Below are 17,638 nucleotides of genomic sequence, written 5' to 3'. Positions count from 1 at the left end.
CTGTCTCAGAGGTCACATAAGATTTAGACCAAGAGATTTTGAATGTGTTGTAGTCATCAGGCTACACATTTCCTGAAGAGCTAGAGGAGTGCAGTGGGCTAGACAGCAGTGCTTCGGGAGCTTCCATGCTTTCTGCTATGGGACAGAGATACCAAAAGCATTTTTATGCCACACACTCTTTTTTTTTTTTTTTTTTTTCTTTTTTTGGCTTCCTTCCCTCTACTCACAACTGAATTTGGTCTTGGTTGATACTGTAGGTTGCTTGGATTCTCTTGAAAGACCACTCTGCTCCCATCTCTCCCCTTCCTGCTGGCCACTTTCAGAGGAAAACTGCATGAAGTGAAAGCACCCAAAGGGCATTTCTTCGCCAAAAACCCAGTGAACTACAAATTAATTTCAAAAGCTCCATGGAAGATACTTGCAGTCTCATAGAGGGAAAGATAAATAAAGGAGGACTGACTATCTGCAGGTGACAAACACTGCTGCGGATCCCCTGTTCTCTTAAATCATTTCTGTTTAAATGACACTATTCATTCATGTCCCAAAAGCCCACCATTCAGGAGCAAACTCTTTAGTCAGGCTCTGATATTTTTGTGTGTAGTTCTATAGTTGCTTTGGGTTGGTCAATTTAGTTATATTTCATACTCTCAGAAAAAAAGTCTACAGTCTCACTGAGCTTTAATATAAATAATGAGGACTAAATCACATTCTTCAGCTCTACAGCAAAGTCTTCTTTCTTACATGACTTGTGCTTCAGGAAGTTAAAACAATAAGGAAGACAAAGGCATATGCAGAAAAAGTTCTACGCAAACTCCAATTCATTCCACTAAAATAGCTAACAGTAACCTATTTACAGTACTGCTGACAAGAACATCTTCCTTGACTAGCAAAGCAAGTTACCACCTTAAAAAAGGATGTCTGGAATATGCAAAAACCATTTTCAAATCTGTGTCAGTGTTCCTGCAGATGACATCCTCCTACTGCAGCATTAAAGCAGTGTTAGAAAAGCATGTTTGAATTTCTGATTTTAGTAAGAGAAGGGAATTCCACTCATCCACAGGGAAACTCTTCTACTCATAGACAGAGATGATCTTCCAAATTATTAGCAGGTCATGGTACTTAATATACAATAAAGCAATACTTTGACCAATGACTTTTATTTCTTATTAGGAATTTTTTTTCCTCTTTACGTTTTCCTAACACAGAGCTACAGAAGAACCACTAAGTCTTAACTATCACTAATCAGTATCATTTACAACACTAAAATTGTAGCCCTTGGTTCTTGTCAATTAGAAAATCTGACATAAAATACCTAACCTGCCCTGGAAAATATAATTCTCACCATCACATTAAATTTCATTGACTTCCTTGACATATTTTCAAAGGCTGCTGTCTGGTAAGCTTAAGACAATTTTGCTTCACAGCTGAAAAAAGGACTTGTTTTTACTGTGATTTAAAGGTAGCTGAAGCTAGACTATAGCTAGACTATAATCCTCCTTCCTGTTTCTTACCTAATTCTCTTTTACATCTTCTTGAAAGCCTTTTCTTTTGCCTCAGAAGGGCAAGGCGACTTTAGTATAAATGAAAATCATGCCCTTTACATTTTGGCCTCAAGACATCATTAAATCCTCATACTTACTCATTAATAACCATCATTAGTTGTTTTTTTCTACAATTATTTATGATACAATTATTTAGATATTTTTCTAAATAATGATATAATTTTCTAATTATGATATAATAATTTAGAAAATTTTTAATTTTCTAATTATGATAGAATTATTTCGATATTTTTCTACAATTATTTATCTACAGAGAGGCTTAAGACTGAAAAAAATTATAATTATGTGGAATTTTAGGACAATAAAGATCTGCAAATACGTATTTTGCTTGTAGCCTAAAACGAGTAAAGACTTATTCTCCACACAGTGATATTACCTCTCTTGTCTAAATAATTATGCAGCTTAGCTGTCCTCTGTGTACCACCTTGACCAAAGGATTGCACATAACTAACATATTTTCCTAGTTTCTATTGTGAATATCTTAAAGCACTCAGCAACACAGAACAACAGAAAAAACTGGGGAAAGAGCATGGAATGTAAAAACACGCAGATAAAACTGAAATGACTGAGCCAGGGTTGTTTTTCTTTTCCCATCTTTGCCATTTTTCAGAACAGGATACCTACTGCATTCACAGTATCAATTCAGATGTGCTCACGTTAGTGCATCACCACAGAGAGATTGTCCTATTAAAAGGAAAATGTGCAACAGGATTCCTACAGCTGCACGCATTCATTTTATGAAATAAACAACCCTAATGTTACTGCTTTAAAACGTGTCCCTTATGGCAATACTCTTAAATTCTCTAAAACACAGTGGGCCTTTTCAGGAATGATGCTACTGCAAGTTCAAAGAGAAAGATAATATACCCGTAAATACGTTTTGGGAGTGAATTACATCCATGCCAAATGCATCATATTCTCAGCAAAATAACCTCTCTCTCCACCCAAAGCCATCTGACACACTTTGCTTCATACCCAGGGAAGAGAACATCTATTTGCAATTATTTTTCACACTGTATGTGAGAAATGTGGCATGAGCTGACAATGGAGCCTTGTACTCCCTTGGTTCTGACTAGTGACAGACTTTGTTTGGGTAAGTTTGCACTGGATTTCAATGACACAACAGCAAAAGTCAGGGGCACTTCAAGGCTCCTGAGCACTGGTTTAAACATTTGATACCAGGTCTGTACATCAGAAAGCTACACAGAGATGACTGTCAGCCCACTTGTAACACAAGACAAGGAGCCTTATCCACTAGTCCTTGCCAGCTGCTCTACAATTCACTAATCGAGCCCTACTCCACAGTCAATTAAGCCCCAGTGTGAGGAAGGCTCTCTTTTTGTACCCTCAGTGTCCCACAAAACCTCATTACATCTGTTTCAACAAAAAGCAAACTGGAAAGAAAAGAATGTATTTTCAAGGTGAAAGAGCAGCTGGCCAATCAAAGAGGAAACTTGATTTTGTTTGGTCTTTGCCTTGGCTTTCTGAGCAAGAATAAGCCTACCAACAATAGTAACTTTTTTTTCAGTGTAACAAAATATATCTGTTTCTGTATCTTACTGGAAGATTACAGTATAAATAAATTTTCTTGATCTTTAACAACTATTTTCTTGATCTTTAACAACTAAAAACCCTGTACTGGTCAAATTCTGTCAACCCCAGCAAACCCCCTTTTCATTCCTATTTTGTTCAAGAACAAATGGAATTTTGTGACAATATACCAAACTATTTTTGCAGAAAGCCAAGCAGCATCACTGCAGTATTAATACAGTTTTCAGGATTCAAACTGTAAGGCGGTAATTCTGAAACAGAGGATGTTATAAAAAACCAAACCAAAACAAACAGAAAAATAGAAGAGTTCCAAGGATCCCTCAGCAGGGCCTTGCTAGTGCCACCAAAACCACAAATCCCCTAAAGTCAGGAAAAGTCTGTGCTTTGCAAAATAGGGCACAAATATCAAATTGTATCATCATATCAATAGATTATATAGCTAGTTCCCTTCTCCTATGAGACAGTATTATCATTATTTTAATTTAAAATGGGTAAACTATCTCTCAAGGGAAAAAACCCGCAACATTCTTCTTCATGTTCAGAACAATTATGTTGTTGCAACACAGTTTTTGTGCAACCTTGCAATTCTTTGAACAAAGAAGAATATGGGACTTCTTATATCTTAAAAAATATAACAAGAAGGTAGCATCTCGGAAACAGTTATAGATTTAACATCTGATCCTAAATACTGTCTCTACAAGCTTGATCATCTACCTTTCAATTAAATTCAAGAGAACACATTAGAAGCAACAGAAAGAAAATACTTCCAGTGTGCTTGGTGCAGAACTGGGCTGTTTGTTCAAAATGGAAGATTGTTAGCTTTTTGCACATAGTAGTTACTAGACTGAAAAGGGGTTTTGGGTGAGTGTGAGGTATTTTGTGTTTTGTTTTCTCTATTTTTTTTTCCTTTTTCTTGGTGTTTTATAATGATTAAGTCTCTGGTATCAGATACTGAGCACAGAATTTCCCACAATGAAAAAGTCAATCTGATGATCAGTGAATTGAAGCCTGGTAAGGTGAGTCAGAACACTGATGCACCAGAAATGTATTCTGAGTGAAAGTGACACCACACACAAAGCCAGTGGCAGATTTATTTTAGATGTAGAGTATGAAAATTCAAGGGAAGTGCTACGGACAAAGCAGCACCACATCCTGGGGCTCCAAGGATGTCAAAGAAGCACCAGAGTTAACGGTGCACTAAGTGCCAAACTGTAAGTGGAACCAAGGGTTCTGAAATAGTCACAACTGGTGAACTCAGGCAGATGAAAAACTGCCCATAGCAAGAGTTTTAACTGATCACTTCCACTCCAAACCAAGACCAGGGACAACTGATGAAGCGGAAAAAAAAAGAAAGAAATATAATGAGGAAATAAATATGAGGAATTAATATAAAGAAATTTAAGAAATAAAATGAGGAATTAAGCTTCTTCAGATTCCACAGGCTTGACAGATCCAACAGAGGAATGGATTAACTGCTCAAAGCAAACACAAAGGTATTATTAGTTAGAATGTTTTTGGCATAACAGCCTCCAAAGGCCCACATATTTGTCATCTCACACTGAACTCATGCAAGAGATTAAAAATCCAGAAGAGAATCCAGCTGGTACCAATCTCTTTACAGAAGATGAGACATGACCATGACCTGATTGCTACCGCAGAAACTTGCTGGAATGACTCACACAACTGGAGTGCTGTGATTCATGGCCAAAAACTATTCAAAAAAGGACAGGCAACAAAAGGCAGTTGGGGGAACCATCATCTATGCCAAAAATGAGATTGCTTGCACAAAGCTGTCTTTGAAGAACAGCAATGTGCAAGTCAAGAGCTTATGGTTGGAAATTAGAGACTAAGCCAACAACATAAACCTTGTGGATGATGTCTACTGTATATTACCTGATCAAGGAGAGGAAGTTGGCGAAGAGTTCGTTCTTCATCTACAGGGAAGCATCACATTTGCAGGCCACGATACCAATAGAAGACTTCAGTCACCATTCAGGATGTTTGCTGGGAAAATGGCACAGCAAACTGCAAGCAGTCCAGGTAAATACAGGAGAGCACAGAGGGTAAGTTTCTAGTCCAAGATGATGGAGACAGACCAGAGGAGCATTTCTTGACTTGTTTTTCATTAACACAGAAAAATTTATGAGACAGACCAAGACTGGAGGTAGCCTGGGCTGCAACAATCAGGCCCTGGAGGAATTTCCAGTGTTGAGGGGGTACAGGTCTGGTAACAAACAGGATGAGGACTCTAAACTAAATACAGCACACAATGCAGTTTGAAAGAAGAGGGGAAGTTAGCAAGATACAGGTGGCAGGAAACACAAGAAAGAAAAGTTAATGGCTTGGACACTCTGCAAAGGAAGAAGGGAAGGAAGCAGGTTAAAAAAGAAAGTAGGAAGTGATAATGCACAGACAATTTAGGGCTGGATCTCACAGGTAATCTGCAGAAAACCTGTAGAGAGTTCAAAAAGAAAAGGGTGGTTTTGAACTGGATTTTTCTCCTGAGGAGTTACTTCAAGGTGATCTGTTTCTATTCCTAGTCCAAGGAGTGAGATGGGTGGAAGAGTTTTGCAGGTAAGATTACAGAGGAGTTACAAGGACAACAAAAGAGAATTAAAGGGAAAGTAAAGACAAACAGGCCACAAGATTTCAACCCAACTGGACACTGCACTCAAAGAGATTCGTGTTGACTGTGGGAACAGAAGCATCATCCTGGTTCCAGAGCCCTGCTGCTCTGAGAGGAGTCCTTGACTTCTGTGCCACACAATACCCTTGTCTCTAAACGGGAGACACACAGATTTGACAGAACAGTCACATTCAAAGGGTTCTGGTCAATGGCTCAATGGTCCCAGGTGGAGACCAGGGAGAAGCAGATTCTTCAGGGGCTTTTGTTGGGACCAGCACTGTCAAACATCTCTGTCAGTGACATGATGATCAGAGCACTCCCAACAAATTTGCCGATGACACCAAGCTGTGTGGTGTACTGGACACGCTGGAGGGAGGGGTGTAATGTAGAGGGACCTTGACAGGCCTGAGAGGGGCCTTTGTGAACCTCATGAAGTTCAGCAGGGCCAAGTGCAAGGTCCTGCACCTGGGTCAGAGCAATGCCAAGTACAAACACAAGCTGGGCAGAGAAAGGATTGAGAGCAGTACTGCGAACTACTTGGGATGATGGATGATGAAAAGCCTGATGTGACCCAGCAACATGCACTGGCACTTCAGAAAGCCAAATGTGGCTGTACTAAAAGACTGTGGGCAGCAGTTCAAGGGAGAGGACTCTGGCTCCATGCTCCATTCCCATGGAGCATTCTCCCCTCACCTGGAGTGCTGTGTCCACCTCTGGAGTCCTCAGTATAAGACATGGACATGCTCAAGCAGATCCCAAGGAGGGCTGCAAAGACATCCAAGCGGCTGGAGCACCTCCCCTGTGAGGACAGGCTGAGAGAGCAGGGTTTGTTAAGCCTTGAGAAGGCTCCAGGGAGACCTCAGAGCAGCCCTCTAGACAGGCCACAGAATAGCTGAAAAAAGCTTTTACCAGGGAGGCCAGGGAGTGGTAAGAGGAGGCGCAAGGATTTTAAACTGAGAGAAGGTTTAGACTAGACATTAGAAATAAATTGTTTACTGTGAGGGTGGCAATGCACCGGAACAGGCTGTACAGATATGCTGTGGCTGCCTCGTCCCTAGAAGTGTTTAAGGCCAGGCTGGATGGGCCCTGGAACAACCTATCTCCCACAGCAGGGAGGCTAGAACTAGGTGGTGTGTAATGTCTGTTTCATCCCAAACTTTACATAGCTTACATAAGCAGTTTATGTGGTTTGTGGGTAGTTATTTTTAAGAGATAAAGAATAACTGCACTTTGCAGCTTTACTATATTTATTAAAAATAAAAAAGTTTGTTTTCCTCAGGTGTTCAATGAAGCACAGAATAAGGAAAGAAGGGGGAAAGAGGCACTTTCTGCCAGGAAGGTGTCTACAGAGTTTTGACTGCCTCATAACAGCTTACCATGTAACCTTATCCAAAACCGTAAGAACATTCCCTTTGACTTGAGGGAAGTTCTTTTCACATTATGTTAACTACTGTTGCTATGGCTAGTTAAGAAAAAAGTGTTCCCTCTTTGTCTACTGCCCAAAACAAATTAACTTATCAGTACCTGCAGAATCTGAATGCTTCCAGTGTACTAGTCCATGTATAGATAACATGACCCTTAAACAGACACAAGCTTATTTTTCACATCTGCTTTTTCATTCTTTCCATCCAGATGGCCTTCTATGATGGAGCAACTACATCAGTGGATAAAGGAAGGGTGACAGGCATCATTTACGTGGAGTTCTGCAAAGCCTTTGACAGCATACCCCACAACACCCTTTTCTCTAAATTGGAAATAGATTTGATGATGGACTCTTAGATGGGCAGAGTGGTTGGATGGCCATGGCCAGAGCGTGGTGGTTAACAGCTCAGCCTCAATGGACAACAGTGAAAAGTGGCATCCTTTGAGGATCCTTACAGGGATCAGTACCGTTAAATGTCTTCATTAATGACACAGATGAAGGGATCAAATGGTCCCTTAGCAAATTTGCAGATGACACAAAGCTGAGTGGTGCAGTTGATACTCCTGAATGATGGGATAACATCCAGAGGGCCCTGGACAAGCTCAAGAAGTGACCCATTGGAATTTCATGAGGCTTAACACGGCCAAGTACTGGTACTGCACCTGTGTCAGGGCAAACCCCAGCGTGTCTTAGGTTACACAGAAGGTGTAAGGAAAAAGTATGTATTCTATTACTACCACTTATCTTAACAGCTTATGGAGACAGGAGACAATGATAGACATCAACATCTCCTGGTATAACTAACAGAATTACGTCAGCCCATTGTGAGATGCCCTGCTCAGAGGGGAGGAACTGAACATTCCCACCTGTATAAAAGCTGCAGTTGGAACACCACAGGCCACTGCCACTAGATGCCCAGAGGACAAGAGCTTGAGAACAACCACTGGACCTCCAGAGAGGAGTAAGATCTTTCTGCAGGATCACCACTTCAACAAGACCACATCCATCACTCCAACGGGACTGTAGCCACCATTTAACTGGACTGCTACCACCACCCTGACTGACAAGGTGTTAGGCTGTATTCTGACTTTGTGGTTCTGTGTTATTGTCTTTAATTCTCCTATTAAATTGTAGTTCTGACTTGGAATCTCTCACAGCATATTTATGTGGAGTTAACTTCTCCACTACTTTGTTTTCAAACTAGCACATGGTGCCAGCCCAGGCTGGGGATGAACAGATGGAGAGCAGCCCTGCCCAGAAAGGCTTGGGGGTGCTGTGGGTGAGAGCTGGACATGAGCCAGCCATGGGCACTGCCAGCCCAGAAAGCCAAGTAACCAAGTGTCCTGGGCTGCATCCAAAGCCCTGTGGGCAGCAGGGCAGGGAGGTGATTCTGCCCCTCTGCCCTGCTCTGGTGAGACTCAACCTGCAGAGCTGCCTTAGCTCTGGGGTCCCAGCACAGGAAGGACTTGGAGAGAGCCCAGAGGAGGCACAAGGGTGATCAGATGGATGGAGCACCTCTGCTGTGAGGAAAGCCTGAGAGAATTGGGATTGTTCAGCCTGGAAAAGAGCAGGCTTTAAGGTGACCTTTTAGCAGCCTTCCAGTCCCTGAACAGAACCCATAAGGATGCAGATGGACTATTCACAATGGCATGTAGTGACAGGAAAAGAGGGAAAGGTTTCAAACTATGAGAAAGGAGGTTTTGATTACATATTAGGAGGAAGTTTTTTCCTGTGAGGGTGGTGAGGCCCTGGCTCAGGTTGCCCAGAAAAGCTGTGGATGTCCCACCCCTGAAAATATTCAAGGCCAGGTTGGATGGGGCTTGGGGCAACCTGGCCTAGACGAAGGTGTCCCTGTCCATGGCAGGGCGGGGGTTGGAGCCAGATGGTCTTTAGAGTCCCTTCCAACCCAAGCTAATCCATGACTATATACACATATATATTTTACACAGGATTGTTTTCACATTATAATCAATACAAGCAAAACTTATATTTTTATTTTGGTGGCAGATTTTATTTCAAACCCTAGTGTGAGGGTCCTGTAGCAATGTTAAACAAAAGGTGCTGAATCATCAATCAAATAAAGAAAACATTATCACCAGCTGCTTCAGGAAGCACAGATGCAAGCACATGTCGACAAACAGGGCATGTTCCCGACTACAAGAAGAGGAAAAAAAAAAAAATCAAGTCATTTGCACAATCTGCATTCAATTCTACTGAAACAGTTATTATTTTTAAAGTATTAAGTGTCTTCACAACAGCACCATCTCAAACTCAAACAGGACGGCACAGCTACCTAGAGCTGACAGACAGCTAACACAAACTCAGAAGACAACCTTTTTTTGCTTTTACACCAGACACACAGCAAATGCATCAGGTTCTTCCCAAGTTCTTCTTCAAAGCATTAATTTCACAGGTGGCTTTTTTTCTTTCTGAGGCAAGGATTAAAAAAAGGCAAGGTGCAACCCAAATCTTAGAGGAAGTATTTAGTCCTAATTTTCAGCAGTAGCAGTTTACTTTGACAGCAGAAAAAAAGGCAAGATGTGTAAAACAAGAAAATATGGTAATCAACATTATCAAGGTAAAAAAATTTAGCACCAACTAAATCCACCAACTCTCCATGTTAGAGGTGTTCTGATATGATCCCCACAGTGAAGTCAATTAATCTTTCTCTTACAGTCTTGAGGAAATTATGTGCCATACCTTAGGCTCACTGAGAACTACCAAGTCCAGGCTTGCACTGCACATAAAGGAGAGTGCAAGTGCAAGTAAAAAAACATACCAGTTCATTATCAATGTTGTTTTAGTCTAGCTTCAATATGATGCAAGCCTTTTAAAGACATTTGGAAGGGAACTGATTACAGATTATGACAATGAAACCTAATACAGTACAAAATTACTAAAGGTAATTTTTAAAAAAATTAATCTACAGGCATTTCAGTACTTCTCCTGCCAACCCTAGCTGTCACCATAAATGGGCCTGACATTACAGTAAAACAGAGCAGACCCTTAGCTCTTCTCAAAGAAAATGAATCCCTCTTCTTTACTTCATGGTAGAAATATAGTAAAGAAAACTTTTCTTGTACCAAAACAAGTTATAACTCATCCCTGTCTTTCATTCTTGCCAAAAGCAAAACATACTTTCCCTTACAGAAATATTCCCTCTATTAAAGAAATTGCCCTTCAGGTAAGTACAAATATAAATTTCTTTCCTCAGTCCCACTAGAATTTGGTTCCAAAATGCATAAAGTTAACAGCCAGTTATTTTTTGGTATTTCATCCTGCATTTCCAAAGATTTAAAAGTCTTTCTTCCCAAAAAATACACAAAATACACAAACCCCAACAAATCCTTCACCCATCTTGTAGTACTTACTCTCTGTAACCAAAGAGTTACACAAGGTTTATGAAACAAATGATGACAGGGTAGCTCTGTTATGATTTCACCTTCCACGTATTCACTGCAACAGATAGTACAACACTGCTCTTGACCTAAACCCATGAAGAAGAAAAAGCATTACCTTGTTTTGTATCTAAGATGATCTCAAATTAAAATACATATATTATAAACAGTATCACTAATGGTTACAAAATACAGTCACAGTAACTCAAAGATTAGTTCTTCCAAACAGATCAAGATTATACTCAGATTAAAAACATCTTAAAATAGCATTATGCAATAAGTATGTTTAAATATTGCATCAATGGTATTACAGAAAGTTGAACTTGTCCTTAGAAACTTTGTGGAAATTACTTTTTCATTATTTTTCCGTACCATTGTAGTCACCTGTGACGATAATCTGTGGCAGACAATCTATGGTTTCTTTTGTAGCTGGGGGATGACTCTGTTCAACATCAAATGTAAGAGACTCCAACTGTGCCAGAGCAGTCTGAAAGGGGTAAGCAGAGACGAAGTTCTCTTACTCACAGGTATAATATTTCATACAAAAACAAGCAAGAAAAGGAATCCAATCCTAGCAGGATTACTTTTTAAATTGGAAGATACGTATGTCACAGTATTCATTACATAATTTTTATTTTTGTAATGAATGAGATAAAACATAAGGTCAAATCAGTAATGCCTTGTTTTTTAAGCTTTCTTAGGGTACGAGGACAGAATCACAACTTAATCTACAACAAACATATATTAATTTTATAAAGTTACAGAAAAAGAAGCAGGTTGAAAATGTAATAAAGCTTGCCAATATAAAACTGTCCTTGCATTTTGCTTCTGAAAATAAATGCTTCATCAGTGTGTTTCCTGGCTTCAACTATTGAATTACTCAGGCACAAACAAAAAATATTAAGTACCTTGGCTATACAAACAATGTAAAGATCCAGAAATAAAATAAAAAAATAACTTAGATAAAATGCTCTGAAGTAACTTTGTTTTACACTTAAATTTTTCACCACACAAAATCTTTAAGACTCTAAGGCTACAGTAAGTATATTTGTTGTGTATATCATACATTCAACCATGTAAGACATTAGAAGGATATCCAGTAGAAAAAAAAATAATAAATCACGTAACACAGAATATTTTGTTATGTTTGCTAAGAAACGTACTAGCTATACCTGTTTGAACTGTAAACACACTGAAACTGAAGGACCAAGAACACAGAAGTACTGGGTTCACATCCTGAGTGAATTAATCACATCCCTTAAGTCCAGCTACTTACTGCTCCAATCAGATTGAAAATTATTTACTCTAATGGCCACAAAACTCTCTTTGTAGGAAGAATAAAATAGATTGCCATTTTTGTAATGTTGGGAATACACTTAACTAAAAAGCTCTATATACTAGAGGAACAGTGGATTATACAGAAACCCCTTCAGTAGTCTTTCCTCTTAAACTTGCCCTAAAGTTACTGGAGCTGCAATCTGAAAACATGCCTGCACTTGGATCACAGTAACAAGTTAGCTTAAGCAACCATGCTAACACAGATCTAAACTAGCAGGTTTACAGCTACGGTCACATCTTTGTGGCAGAGAGAGTTCAGCATGAGCTAAAAAAATACTTACAGCTCCTACTGCCACATGTATGCTCATCTAGAAATCGTCAGTTTAAGGGAAACCTTTGGGTTATCCCTGGTGCAGTGTGCAAGTCCCCCTGCAAAATAAGTACACTGCTCCAATTTAACAGCTAAAACCCATCAAATTCCAGTACAGCAGACAATACTACCTTATTAACATTAAGACAATTTTAGTATTTGTAATTGGGTTTTGCTACAACTGAGAATAAATTGTAGGTAAAAATACTATGCTTAATTAGATTAACTACTACACCTGGAAAAACTAGGTAAGATCTCAGCCACACAAAAGGATGCAATATTACAGAAGTCAAACTTCTCTGCTTATATCCAGCATTAGTATCCTCTAACAGAAAATATTGTATTGCTTGCTTGCTGTTAAAACCTACACAAAAGAAACGTCACAGATACAAAGCTTTACAGTGACTCTGACGCTTAAAGCCACATTTTCAAACCCAAAGCAAAGCAGTGCCTATTTTATATCTTTTGTAAGATGTATCTTCAAAATACCTGTACTTTCTTCCTCTTATTACTTGTGTGACTGCTTACTTCTCCATGCACCACAAACAAAGTGCTGGACATTGTTCTGTTAAAATCAAGACTGTTACAGCCTACAGGGGTTTGAGCTCCTCAGATCTGTGAATTGGCACAGGAAGTACTTATAGTCACTGATGCAGCAGAGGCAACCAACCTGATCTATACTCCTAATGAGGTAAACCAGACACTTCCAGCTACATAGTTTCTTCATAACACTTGGAAGAAAAAATTAAAAACCGTACATACATTTTATTACTTTTTAGGTACGCAGAGCCTTGTACAACATAGCTTTTCAAAACAAATATCTAACCTTTTCATTACTTCCCCCCTCCAAATGTCATAATTATTTGGGACAGATCTCTTCTACTCCCTCCCCTCCAACTAAGATACACTTGAATTTTGGATGCTTTATTGTGTCACATCCCTTTCAAGTCTTTCAAAGCAACAGTAAATTATTTTGCTCATATTTTCTGAACAATTTTAGTAAACAAGTTTATACTGGAAAATGATGTGCTCTATATTCTGCTTGTGATTTGAAGGGAATATTTGGAATTCTTACTCAAAACTTGTGTTGCCCATTCGGTCACACACAATACAACTGTTCCTTTTATTACTCAGTTACCACTTTCTGCTAATTCCAAATATGCCAGACTTCTATGGCCACCATAAAGTTTCACAGCCTTAAGTGCTTCTTCCAAGCACAAATGCTGTGTAAGAGAATTGGCTTTCCCACATTCAGAGTGTCCTGTACCACAGGTACCTCTGCAGTCATCTGCCTGCTTGCTAATAGTGTTCAGTGACATTCTGTTCCTGGTGACACAAATGTAATTACAGAACCTCCTCAGCCACCCATGCACATAATCACCTAGGATTACTTTTGCAGGTCACCCTGACGAGACTGCACACATTTCTTCTGACAGAGTAACTAGGCAAATATTGTTACACAGGAATGAGATAGAAAAACTTAAGAGTCATGATAAACTCTGTCTCCTCTTCAAGTGTTAATATGTAGATTAAAAAAAAAAAAAGAAAGATTAGTTTCTCCTCTCTACACAGATCCTCTTGCTTTGGTGCAAAGGAGGTCAACTGTTTCTGTAGCTCTGGTTTTTTTGATGTAGTGAGCACCAGCAGGTATGAAAGAGACAAGAATTTTCTCTATACAGCTTCAAAATACTTCTTTTACAATAAGGATACCAGCAGACTTTCTCCATATAACAAGAATAAACAGTTCTGAAGTATTACTCTGAATGAGTAATGCTAACAAGATCCTGCGCTGGTGGAGAAGACCCTGTGATACTTGATCATGAATGATGACCTCCTAAATACCTTGGGGGATGTAAAATACAAGGAAATTGCATGACTGCCAACTTAAGGGAACAGCCCTCCCATGGCCTTGGAAAAGACCCATGAAGCCTATTCAGAAAACCATTGACTTTGTACATATCCATAGAAAAAAAAAAAGCCTTTGTCTATGGTTGTTCCAATGTCTGCTAGCTTAAGAGAGCATTTAAGAGTGCCCTCGGTATTTTGTCAGCAAGCACAGTATGACATACAGCCTGCCCTGTTCACCCCTTCCAAGTAGGTGCTAGCAGTCAAACTGCCCCTTGCTGCCCTAAACTTATGTCACCCACAAAACATTCAGATCAGCTATAGTAACACCACACTATATGTCTATGCATCATTTAACTCTTATCTTGACAAGTACCCTGCAGGGGAGATTTCTGGCAGTGCAAAAATTGTCGCACTGCATCAAACTGGATTTCGGCTAATTCTATATTCACTCTGATACTGACCAACCTGAAGTGACACACAAAAGGCAAAGATCATAACCATGCTGATCCTTAGTAATAAATGCTTTGGTCTATCCAAAATCAGACAGATGAAGTGGGATTAGAAAAAGGTAAAGATCAAAGGCTTTTTTTCTTCCAGGTGGGTTTTTTTCTGATTGGGTTTCTTGTTTATTATTGGGTAGAGTTTTTTAAATTTTTTTTTAAACTTCAAATACATGGAATGAAGACAGTCAAAACACAGAAGTCTTCTACTGATAAAAAAAATTTTGAGAAATCCAAATGTACTTTTGCAAAAAAAAAAAAAAAAGCTGGGACTATTCACAGGCAGATTCAAGTATAAGCTTTCCTTTGTTACATAGAGAATTCAGCAAAATGCTTTAGAATTAAATAGTATATGTTTATAGTGGTAGAAATCAGTAACTTTTCTTCCCTTATGAGGAAATAAATACATATTCTAAAAGGAGTAGGTACTGATTAATGACTTCTTGTAGTACAACCTTTAAAAGAACTTCCAAGATTTAGTTTCATATCCGCAGACCTGAAAGTTTAAGCTAACAAAGGAAAGCATTTTTTCCCATATTCTCCAGATTTTCATATTATGTTGAAAAATTATTCAATTTAAAAAATTCATGTAATGACATCACTGATACAAGCCCACCAAAAAAATTTTAATACCTCCACAGCTTCTAAGCGTCCCTCTAGTGCCATAAATGTAAGAAATTGAGGTTCCATGTAAGGAATGGCTTGAGCAAGTCCTAGGCCATCACCAAACTCCTCAAGTAGTCTGCAAAACATGGGTTAGGAAACATGGTCTTATGTTCAAAACAAACAGTTACGGCACAAAGTCTACACATATCAAATCATTGCATGTCACCTGTTAATAACTGCCAGATACTCAGCCAGCTGATCTCTCACTTCCCTGCCTCAACTGGACATGTAAATAAGACTAAAAGCTCATGGGTCAAAATAAATACAGGGAGATGAGTCATCAGTCACCACCACAGACAAAACAGACTCAATTTAGGAAAAGCTTTAATTTAATCAAAAGGTTGAACCAGATGACCTTGAGCTTTCTTTCAAGTGAGGCTGCCCTATAATTCTATAAATTAATTGCCAACAAAAATGGAACTGGATGGTGAGAAATAAAGACAAAAACTAAGACACCTTTTCCTCAACACTCACTTTATTTCCAGGCTAAACTTCATTCCTTCATCCTTGATTCCTGTAAGTTCCCCTTATCCCAAAGCAGGGCAGAGGGACAAGGAAGAGAGGTTGTGGTCAGTCCACAGTAGTTCCTCTCTGCAATTACTTCCTCCTCACTCTACTTTCCTGCTCCTGCATGGGTCTTTCCCACAAGCTGCAGTCCTTCACTAATTGCCCCAGTAAAGCTTCTCCACAGACACAGTTCCTTCAGTAAATCCTTACCTGTTCCACCATGGTCTTCTGCAGGGGAACCTCTTATCCAGCACCTACAGCATCTCCTCCCCCTTCTTTTCTGACCTTGGTGTCTGCAGGGCTGTTTCTCTCACATCATACTCATTCCCCTCTTACACAATGCTTGCTGTCCAGCATTTTTTATCCTTTCTTAAATACTTCCCAGATGCCCCACCCTGTGGTGGATCCACTGGAGCCTGCTGAAACATCTGTGTCCCACATGGGGCAGCCCCAGTCTCTCAGAGACAGCTCTGCAACTCCCTACCCCAGGTGACAGTACACTCCACACAATACACACTTCAGAAATATCTTGGTGGGAGTTTTTACTCTGAAAGAGCATATAGTTCAGCTAATATGTTCCAAATGTATGCTATTAAGGTTGTTTTACAGCTAACAGTCAGATTTCGATTAGATCATGTTCATGTGTCACAGTTCGTGGCTTGGCAGCTCTTTTGAGTTCTGTTTCAGAAATTCAGAAGTCAAATCTCAATATGGGCACAAGTGACATCATGTACAGGCCTGCATATGCTCAGCACACAAAACTTAACAGGCCATCAGCATCTTTGTTTCTGTTTTTAGTAACTAGTAAGCTTACCAAGGCTTACCTCCAACATTTAAAACACAGCTTCTCTCCCTAACACACAACTCCATCGCTAGTTTACTGCTGACAGTGTAAGAACACAGGCCTTACTTCTAGTTTAGGCTCTCATGCATCAGTCCCTTTTATGCTTTTCCACAATATAACTTCACAAGGAGAAATTACCAGTGTCGGTATGTCTGCCCTGTAGTTTATATTTTAATAAGCAGAAAAGAACAAGTGTTAGGTGTCTCACTGGAAAGCCTTCTGTCTATCTCATTCTAAAACAAACAGATTATACTATTATACATGATACTATTCTGATTGTGGCTCCAATCATTTTATTCCTGCTATTTGCAGCATTTTTATAATTTTTATAATATCCTTCAGTAACCTAACGACAAATCGAGAGAAGCATTCAAAATTATGCTAATATTAGGTAAGTACACAGCATTTCAAAGAGAAGTAAAATAGGTTTATAATGGCTAACTTACACAAATTTCAAAGGAGGAAAGACCAATTATAAAATACAACTGACTTGAATGCTGATTATCTTTATATTCCTTACTTTTGCTATACTTCAACTGAGAATTAAATGAAAAAATACACCCATCCCTTGCATATTTAGGGCACCAAAATTTTCTCAAATCACAGTCTGACTTAGCAAATCTATTCCCTTTTCTCTCATTAGAAGATACACAGCACTTGAAGTACCTTAAACCTTAAAACAGATTATCAGTCGTTGACACAACTGCATGCTGATAGCCATGAATATTTTTGACATCTTACACAAAAAATAAAATAGTAACTACAAAAACTCTGAAATTAAAGCAGACAACTATCAAATGCATACCTCCACTCCACATCCAGGTCTTCACTCACACTGGAGTCATCCTCAAGGTTGTTATTTCCATCCAACAGGAAGAATCCAAGATGCACAAACTCACTAATTGGATCATTTTCCTCATCACTGCTACTTTCTACTTCTTCTTGGTACTGTAACCAAGGAATTTCACCTTCCTCCAATGATGTCCGCTCCCTTTATAAAAATAAATGAAAAGCTAAAACTAAAAAGCTAACAGAATATACAAACACATATAAGCAACAAAGGCT

At 39.2% G+C, this 17,638-nt stretch overlaps 1 protein-coding gene across 11 annotated transcripts in view; it reads right to left on the bottom strand.

Moving 5' to 3' along the window:
• Positions 1-9,146: 9,146 nt before the first annotated feature.
• Positions 9,147-17,638, bottom strand: part of PJA2 (praja ring finger ubiquitin ligase 2) — a 31,107-nt gene continuing 22,615 nt past the window's right edge. For 5 of the 11 annotated variants that reach the window (XM_085042596.1, XM_085042601.1, XM_085042603.1 and 2 more), the window contains 5 exons: positions 17,379-17,564; positions 15,190-15,298; positions 10,933-11,047; positions 10,534-10,649; positions 9,147-9,316 (listed from right to left, as the gene is read on the bottom strand). In XM_085042596.1, the coding sequence (XP_084898722.1) occupies positions 9,236-9,316; positions 10,534-10,649; positions 10,933-11,047; positions 15,190-15,298; positions 17,379-17,564 (607 nt within the window). In that variant the 3' untranslated portion in view covers positions 9,147-9,235. The other 6 variants (XM_085042600.1, XM_085042602.1, XM_085042607.1 and 3 more) reach the window with 5 other exon arrangements.

Source organism: Lichenostomus cassidix, chromosome Z, assembly GCF_008360975.1.
Source record: "Lichenostomus cassidix isolate B80296 chromosome Z, HeHo_3.0, whole genome shotgun sequence".
Taxonomy (NCBI): Eukaryota; Metazoa; Chordata; class Aves; order Passeriformes; family Meliphagidae; genus Lichenostomus; species Lichenostomus cassidix.
Note: the sequence above shows the minus strand (reverse complement) of the source record. Positions and strands in the feature narration are given on the sequence as shown.